The sequence below is a fragment of the Rhinolophus ferrumequinum genome, chromosome 25 (assembly GCF_004115265.2).
Source record: "Rhinolophus ferrumequinum isolate MPI-CBG mRhiFer1 chromosome 25, mRhiFer1_v1.p, whole genome shotgun sequence".
In the NCBI taxonomy this organism is placed as follows: domain Eukaryota; kingdom Metazoa; phylum Chordata; class Mammalia; order Chiroptera; family Rhinolophidae; genus Rhinolophus; species Rhinolophus ferrumequinum.
In genome coordinates, this window is record NC_046308.1 from 23,007,441 (window position 1) to 23,016,476 (window position 9,036).

The 9,036-nt window shown below is 46.9% G+C and overlaps 1 protein-coding gene across 1 annotated transcript; it reads right to left on the reverse strand.

Moving 5' to 3' along the window:
* Nucleotides 1–111: 111 nt before the first annotated feature.
* On the reverse strand, nt 112–9,036 carry LOC117017684 (uncharacterized). Its single transcript, XM_033098169.1, has 6 exons — nt 8,560–9,036; nt 8,172–8,322; nt 5,650–5,864; nt 4,875–4,945; nt 4,471–4,575; nt 112–292 (listed from the first exon to the last, which is right to left on the reverse strand). Exons 1-6 carry the CDS (start codon nt 8,779–8,781, stop codon nt 118–120), a joined length of 939 nt encoding a protein of 312 aa, XP_032954060.1. The 5' UTR covers nt 8,782–9,036; the 3' UTR covers nt 112–117.

The window sequence follows — 9,036 nt, forward strand, 5'->3', positions numbered from 1 at the left end:
TATCAAGCATTTTGTGAGGGAGCCCATTGGATTACACAGCCCCTAGAAAGCCCAGGACAAGAAATCCACCTCCATGGGAACTTTATTCATTCCTCCGCATGGCCTGTAGGGAAGAGGTTATGGGCCCCTCTTGTGGGGCACAGACTCTGCACTGTCAGGGTCATTCTCTGAGTCATCTTTAGGTCTAGGCACAGGCTGGAACTTGAGGAGGACAGGCGGAGTGTAGATGGAGGCCTTCACAGGAGGGGATGGTGTCTCCTCGGTGTTGCGGGAGTCACTACAGCCCGAGGTCCTGTGCAGGAGATAGCCAAGATATGTCCATGAGGTGGGACACCAGCACACAGGGCCATAAGAGGTACACTTGACAAACCCCCAGGTTGTGGGATGGCTCTCAACACGTTTCTACTTCCAGAAATCTCTTCTATGAATGTTTGTCCAAGGCTGTTCATTGCAGCAATGTTTTGATTGTGAAAATCTAGAAACAATCTAAATGCCCATCAGGAATCAAGGTACAGCCATGCAGTGAACTATTCCACAGCTGTTTAAGGAATGAGGTAGGTCTGTATATTCCAACAAGTAAAAACTCCCCAGTGGTACAGTAATGGAAAAAAGCAACTTGCTGAGAAGTACATGCAATGTGATCCTGCTTTGGTTAAGAAATTAATGTGTGTGTGTGTGTGTGTGTGTGTGTGTGTGTGTGTGTGTGTGTTGGAAGGATACACACAAAACTCTTAGCAGCAGGGGACTCATATTTTATGTATGCATTTCTGTATTATGGACTTTTATCCATGGAATATGTTCTGCTTTTGTAAACTTTTAAAAACCAATTTAAAAATAACCCACTTTTGGTGATGGCATCATGAGAGCACAGCTCATTCAGAAATCAATACATAATTAGAGCCTAACTATTGTCCCTATTAGCGAAATATTTCAACAAGCAAGAATGGTTGAGTAAATGATGTTCCATCCACACAATAGAGCATTTTGCATCAATTGTTACTGGCAAATTTAAAGGTATTTTTAATGACAAAGGAAGAAACATATTCAAGAGCTGGCTACAAAACTGCCAAACAGGATGCTCCCAATTATGTAACAAGCTACTGTATGTGTACATATACATGTATCCACAGGAAAAAGCCTACATCAAAAGACAAATATATGGTAATAGCAGTTAATTCTGGCAGTGGGAATCAGAGTGACTGGTGTCTTTTTTGTGTAGTTTTCAAATTGTCTGCAGTAAACACATATTGCTTTAGAATCTGAAAAAAGGTAGTCCTTTTGAAAACTGTTCATACCCTTTCCCTTGTAATTCCACCTCAGAAAATTAATCTAAAATTCTGGAATAGTTTAGCACATAAAGTTGTTAATCCCAGCACTAACTATACTAGTGGAAAACCAGATGCACCTCATGTGTCTCCCAGTGGAGTTGAATAAGCGATGGCACTACATACACCGGATGTTTGTTACACAATACATGAAGCTTGTGTTCAAAAGACTGTCAAGAGGTGTACAGCTCACCAGGGCCTTAATGTTAAATGGCAAAAGAAAAAAAAATGACACTGTCAAATTAAATCACAGCTTTTAAAACTATGCCTTAGCAAAAGCTAGGAGATGTCACGACAGAAATGTCCTGATAATGACCAAGCCCCGCTGTGTGGCTCCTGTTCTGTGAAGACTTAGTGTGCTCAATAATGCTTTATTTTTCAATTTCGCTTTGAAACAACATGACAAAAGTGTTTGCTGCTGACCACTCATTCTCTGTAACTCAGCAATCAGTCACCTTCCTACCCTTCCATTCCACCTCCTTCTGATCTGATAGCCTATTGCTTCCACTTAGACATAATTTATGAATCTACATAATCATGCTTAAAATTTGAATTTCTGCATAATATTCCATAATTACGTGAGTACACATGTAAGCTGTTTCCCGTTTTTTCTCTTTTCAACTGATATTGCCATAAACATTTTTATACACATGCATGTATTTTTCCCCTTAATCATCTCCTTGGGGCCAGTTTCCAGGATGAAAACTGCTAGATCAGAGAATTTGAAAAATTTTGTGGCTCCTGACATGTTTTGAAATATTGTTTTATTTTAACTAGTTTCAGTTGTACCAAACAATGTAATAGTTAGACATTTCACCCCTCACAAAGTGATAACCCCCCTCCCCCAATCTATTGCCCCTCTAACATCATATATATCTATTATAATTCCATGACTCTATTCCCTATGCTGTACTCCATATCCCATGACAATATATATATATGTGTACATATATATATAATTATAGTTGACATACACTACTATTCAGTTTCAGCGTCAGGTGTACAGTGCAGTGATCAGGCATCTACACCATCCATGAAGTGGTTTCCCTAATAAGACATGTGCCCATCTGACACCCTACAAACTTTTTACAACATTATTGATTATATTCCCCAAACTGTCTGTCATATCCCCGTGGCAATATTGTAGTTATCAATTTGTGCTTTCTAATCCCCTCCCCTTCCCCCCTATCCCCACCCGTCTCCTATCTAGCAACCATCAGTTTTTCCTCTATATCTCTGAGACTATTTCTGTTTACTTTGCTCATTTATTCAGTTCGATATATTGTTTTCCAAAAGGAATAAATCTTAAACTTTCATGCTTCAAAGAACATCAAGAAAATGAAAGACAACCCACAGATGGGAGGAAATATTTGCAAAGCAGATGTTTGATAAGGGCCTTGTATCTATGATATATAAATATGTCTTACAAGTCAATAATAAAAAGACAATACAGTTTAAAAATGGGCAAGTATCTGAATAGATATTTCTCCAAAAGAAGATACATAAATGACCAATAAGCACAGGAAAAGATGCTCAACATCATTAGCCATCAGGGAAATGCAAGTCAAAACCAAAATGAGATAGCACTTCACACTAGAACTGCTAAAATCAAAAAGACAAGTGTTGACAAGATGTGGAGAAATTAGAAGCTCATATACTATTGGTGGGAATGTAATATGATGAAGCTGCTTTAAACAACAGTTTGGCAGTTCTTTAAAATATTAAACACAGTTACCATATGACCCAACAAATCCACTTCTAGGAGTATACCCAAGAAAACTGAAGACTATGTCCCACAAAAACTTGTATACAAATATTCATAACCATTCATAACAGCCATAAATTGGAAACAACTCAAGTGTCCATCAACTGAGAATGGATAAATAAAGTGTGGTATATCCATACAGGGGAATTTTATTAACCATAAAAAATTTCAACCTGGGCAGCCAGACGGCTCAGTTAGTTAGAGCGCCAGTTCTCAACAACAAGGTTGCTGGTTCAATTCCCACACGGGATGGTGGGCTGCGCCCCCTGCAACTAAAGATTGAAAACAGCGACTGGACTTGGACTGAGCTGCGCCCTCCACAACTAGACTGAAGGACAATGACCTGGAGCTGATGGACCCTAGAGAGACACATTGTTCCCCAATATTCCCCAACAAAATTTATAAAAAATATTCACCCATAGAATGTACACTACCAAGAGTGAACCCTAATGTAAACTATGGACTTTGGATGATTATGAGGTGTCAGTGTGGGTTCATAGCTTGTTTAACAAATGTACCTCTCTGTTGGGGGATGTTGATAGGAGGGGGTGCTGTGCGAGGGGTGAGGGCAGGAGGGCATATGGGAACTCTGCACTTTCAGCTCAGTTTTACTGTGAACCCTAAACTACTGTAAAAATTTTTTTAAATGATGCATACTACAACATAATGCTGAGTGAAAGAAGCCTGACACAAAAGACCACATATCTTATGATTCCATTTATATGAAATGTCCAGAATAAGCAAAACTATAGAGATAGAGTATAATTTGTGATAGCCAGGGTCTGGAGGGGAGAATGGAGAAGTGATGGCTAAGGGGTTCCCTTTTGGGGAGATGAAAATGTGCTAAAATTGTGGTGATGGTTTCATAACTCTAAACATACTAAAAAACATTGAATTGCATACTTTAAATGGGTGAATTATATGGTATGTGAATAATAGCTCAATAAAGCTTTTTTTTTATGCTATGAAACTGCCAGTCTAAATCATATTTTGGAATGCCACTCAATGACATAGGAAGTACTGAACAACTATAAGGGAAAAAAACAGGTGATTTTTAAAAAAACCCATATTCAGTGAATCCCTGCTTTGCAAAACACACATGTATATAAATCCTAGGGCTGCCCACAAGTGATACAACTGTTCCCTTCTGTTGGCCCCTGGGCTGTTTGTTTCAGATTTTCACCATTGCGAACACTAGGGAGGGGAGCAACTTTTCCAGCAACCCTGATTTTATTAGGTTTCTTCCAGGGAGTAGAAGCGACCATCATAAAGAACGTTTGGTCAGCCCTCAGCCTCACCACCACAATGCCAGTTAGAGGTGGGGCAGGGGCTGAGCCGGGATGGTGTCTGGCCCCGGGGGAGGCTCCGAATCACGCTTACCAGGGGAAGCCAGGGCAATAGAGCTTGTGCGCACTGTTTCCGGGCAGGAACGAGAAATGGAAGCCTCCAGGGTTGAGGACCAAGGGGGTCACATCAACCATGCGGCTGCAAGACAGGGCAGAAGTGGGGACATCAGCTCTGGACTCCTCCCAGGCATGGCCACCCCAGCCTCGGTGGGCACGCCTCTCACACGGGACACCTCTGATATGGGCACACGGACTGTCTCACACAGAGCACATCTCTGAGCCCGGACTCCTTCCCTGGACAATGAGAATAACCACTCAGGACTGCGGTGAGGATTAACTAAGGGGTGGGGAGGAAATAATAGCTGAGCCTGGCACATGGTATGCTCCCCAAAATGCTCCCTTTTCATTTGCCTCAAGCCCAAAATAAATTCCTTTCACCTCTTTGGGTTCAATGACAGGCCAGTCCAATTTAATTTCACTTCAGAACTTGAAATTTCCAATTTCTCCACCTGTAGGAAATAAAGGTAATCTCAGAACAAGTTTGGGGGCCTCACTGCGAAGAAAATCACCTTAAACAAGAACTATTACTATATAACTTTCAATCAGCAAATATGTCAGGCTCATCCTGTGTGCCCACCTTGAGCTTGGTGTTGGGGAGCAGGGAACTGGAAGGGGGGGCTAGGAGTCAACTGAGGAGGTCCTAACCTAGCCTGGAAGACAGCAGGCTAGCTGGAGTGAGAGTGCAGGATAAGCAGGACTCAGGAGGGCAGACAGTTAGGAAGGGCCCTGTAGAGGCACTTAGAGGGCGGGGTGGAGAATGACACCCTAAGGGAGAGGCAGAGGTGGGGCTGAGTCATGGTGGGGGACCCGTGGTTCTCCGCCAGTCCTTTGGCAGCCCCAGAATTCTGCACGGTGCACTTGGGGCTGCCTTGTTCTGCTGAGGCCGAGCAGGTAGAACTCTGTGCCTTCAACCACCACCCTGACTCTTCAACCAGAGCGGCCCCCGCCTTTTATTGACTTTATCCATTGCCATTCTATCCAAAACTTTGCCTAGTCTTAAAAAGTTTCCTACTGCTTAAAAATAAAAGTTCTTAAAAATAAAGTTCTGAGAGCCACTGCTGTGGAACCAGGAGAGCCATTGGGGTGGCTCTGAGCAGGGGGACAGTGTCTGCCCCTCCCAGGGCCACATGGAGGGAGCAATGCACCCACTGACCGACTTGCTAGATAGCGGAGGAAAGGGGCCAAAGACCCTGGGCATAGTGTAGACAGGGGGTGATGGTAGTGGCACCACAGAGGCCATGGTAGTGGCAGGTGGTGGCAGTGGTGGTGGTGGCAGCAGTGTTGGCAGGCTCGGGGAGGTTGACCTGTCCTGCAAGAGGATGGGTTCTGGTTTCTTCCATTTTAGCTTCCTTCTCTTCTTCTTGGCATCTGTGACAAAAGGTGCCAGTGAGTGCCTACCCTGCAGCCAGAACAGGGTAGAGTGGGGGCCAAATATGGTGGTGTGGGGTCTTCACACACTCTCTCCAACAAGGAGGGGAGGTAGCCTCCACTCCAAAGCACATAATAATGCCTAGAGCCACCAACATGCACCATCTCACCAACCCCCACACAATTGCCCCACAGGAAAAGGGTCCTTTCATTTTTATCTTATAAGTGGAACTGGAAGCTCCAGCTATACAAGGCACAGCAGGATCCACAACCAGGCTGTCGGACTTTGAAGGGCAGGATCTCACAGGAAGTGATAGTGTCACTGCCAAGGAGGGCTGGTCGTGGCCTAGGCAGATTGGTCTGCTGCCCACCCTTCCCCCACAAGCATCATGGAAAGCTCCTGAATCTGCCAGTACTCTCAGGAGGGTATCCAGGCCCTGGGCAGTGAGCCCACTGACTACACCCATGCTGTGGGTGTGCAAAAGGACTTTCTGTGAGAAAACCCACGTGGAAGAGGTCTCGCAGGGGAGGGGTGGGACTCAGGGAAGGAATCTTTTGAGTGGCAGGGCCCTGTTAGGTCTTCCTCCCGTATTCAGAGTCTGGCTATTTCTACTGCTCAAAGTTGAAGACTACCAGCAATGTGGGCGTTAACAAGCTCCTCCTACAGCCCATCAGAATAGCTCATCTGGAATGACAATAACCAATGACAGGGAGCACTGCCCTGAAGGCTAAGAGCCTGCACCCCAGAACAACCCAGACCTGAGTTCAAGGCCAGACTCCATGACTTACGGTGTGACTTTGCACATGTTGGCCAACCTCCCTGGGCCTCTGCTTCCTCTTCTGTAAAACAAGGATAAGTAACATCAAAGCTACCTCAGGAGGCCGTGGTAAGAGCTACAAGTGCTACGCATCTTGTCATCGGATGAAATGGTGACGTGGAGCATTCACACTCAGCATCACGGAAAGTGAGACCCCCCAGGTGAGCTGGGCCTTCCCATGTGATGCAGCAGAAAGTAGCTCCACCACTAGCATAGTCTATCACTGAACACAAACACACCAAAAGAACTGAACCCAAATCTAATCAAGGCTTTAGAGCCATGGTTCAATAAACATAGGCAGAGGGGGGACAAAGCTACCACCACCAGTGACCATGACAACAGATGTAAACCCATAAAGTGGGGTACCCCAAAGGATAACAGGCTGGCCCAGTGGCTCAGGCGGTTAGAGCTCCGTGCTCCTAACTCCAAAGGCTGCTGGTTCAATTGCCACATGGGCCAGTAGGCTCTCAACTACAAGGTTGCCAGTTCCATTCCTCGAGTCCCGCAAGGGATGGTGGGCTCCGCCCCCTGCAACTATGATTGAACACGGTACCTTGAACTGAGGTGCCTCCCGAATGGCTCAGTTGGTTGGAGCGCATCCTCTCAACCACAAGGTTGCCAGTTCGACACCCCCAAGGGATGGTGGGCTGCGCCCCCTACAACTAGCAATGGCAACTGGACCTGGAACTGAGCTGCGCCTCCACAACTAAGACTGAAAGGACAACAACTTGAAGCTGAACAGCACCCTCCACAACTAAGATCGGAAGGAGAACAAACTTGACTTGGAAAAAAGTCCTGGAAGTACACACTGTTCCCCAATAAAGTCCTGTTCCCCTTCCCCAACAAAATCTTTAAAAAAAAAAAAAAAAAAAAAGAATAACACTGTTCTTCAAGGTGATGGCAGGGAGTGAAAAGTGAGGGCATCCCATATCAAAAGGGACTTCAGATGTGGCTATGGATGCTCTTTGGCCATCCCTGTGTGGTCACTAATATGGCCCCCTTTCATTTCATCCTCACAAGTGCCCCAATGTGGACACAAATTATGGGGTCCCTCTAGTGAAAAGGAATCTAAGAGGCCTATCACCACACCAATGTGTGAGCCTTGTTGGGTCCTGACATGACAGACCAAGTGTAGACTTTTTGTGGACCATGAGGGAGACCTGATTATGGACAAAGTATCATCTAATATTAGGGAATTGTTGTCTATATCAGCTATAACATTGTGATTATGTCAGAAACTTTTTTTTAACTAAGAAGCATTCTAAAGTATTCAGGAATACAGTGGTGTCTAAGATTTCCCTTAAAATGCGCAAAAAAAAGAAAAGGAGGTAGAGAGAGTGAAACAAGCATGGCAAGATGAGGCTAATTGCTGAAGCTGGGTAACGGGTACTCAAGTGTTCAATGCAGTCTCTAGTTTTGTGTATGTTCATGTTCATAATGAAGACTTTAGGACCAGGGACACGGGGTCGAGTCAGGTTTACTGGGTTACTTGATCCAGGCAGAGGTTGAGTCTCACCCTGGGAGTAGAGATGCACGCGGTGGATGCTCCTCTTCAGCTGCTCCAGCCGCTGGTGCATCTCCAGGGCGCCCATGCTGTTGCAACAGTTCAGCTCCCCCTGGATTGCACAGAAGAACTTCGCCTGCGACAACAGCGGAAGAGGTAGGGCAGGAGGAAGCTGGACGGGCGAGACGCCTGCTGCTGCACTCCCCAAGCTGTGCTGCCTCGGGCTTCACCTGGCAAACCCAGCCAGGCCCGACGGCGCCTCCCTCCACCTCCGATCCCGCTCGGCTCTCGAGGACAGCTGGCAGGGGTGGTGACAATACCCGCCCTCGTGGTCCCCACCCTACTCCCCCGCAGCCCCGCCGGCGGCCCGCACCCAGAGAAAGGAAAGGAGCCCGCGCCGCTCGCACTCGGCCTGCTTGCCCATGCGCACCACCCTCTCGGCCAGTGCCGGGTTGCGGTCGAGGCTGCGGAAGAGGCGGCGCAGCGAGCGCTCCGTGTAAGTCGCCGCCTGCCTCTCGAAGTCCTCCTTGGAGATGAGCTGGCAGAAGGTCACACTCTGGGGGAACTCGGGGTCGAACTCGTCTAGGACCTCCATCCCGGAAGGGCTGCCTGCTGGTGGAGCGGACGTTAGTACGCGACAACCCCACCTGCCCCTGGTCGGGGGAGAGGGGCGGTTCCCGAAGGCCGGGGCTGGTCGGGGTCGCACCCACTCTGACCCCCACAGCAGGTTCCCTAGGTAACCGCCGCAGCGGCCCGGACCGCTCCAGCCAATCCCCCGGAGATCGCGGGCCGGACCAATCTCGCGAGAGGGCCGCACGTGACAATGCCCGCCGCTCTGGGCATGCGCTCT

Bases quoted from the DNA above. Each gene is read 5' to 3' on its own strand.
- LOC117017684 (XM_033098169.1), bottom strand. From the start codon at position 8,781: ATGGAGGTCCTAGACGAGTTCGACCCCGAGTTCCCCCAGAGTGTGACC. The intron at 5,865-8,171 runs GTAACCCAGTAA...CTTTTGTCACAG, and splicing joins TCAACCTCTGCCTGGATCAA to ATGCCAAGAAGAAGAGAAGG. The intron at 4,576-4,874 runs GTGAAAGGAATT...CCTGTCTTGCAG, and splicing joins CTGTCATTGAACCCAAAGAG to CCGCATGGTTGATGTGACCC.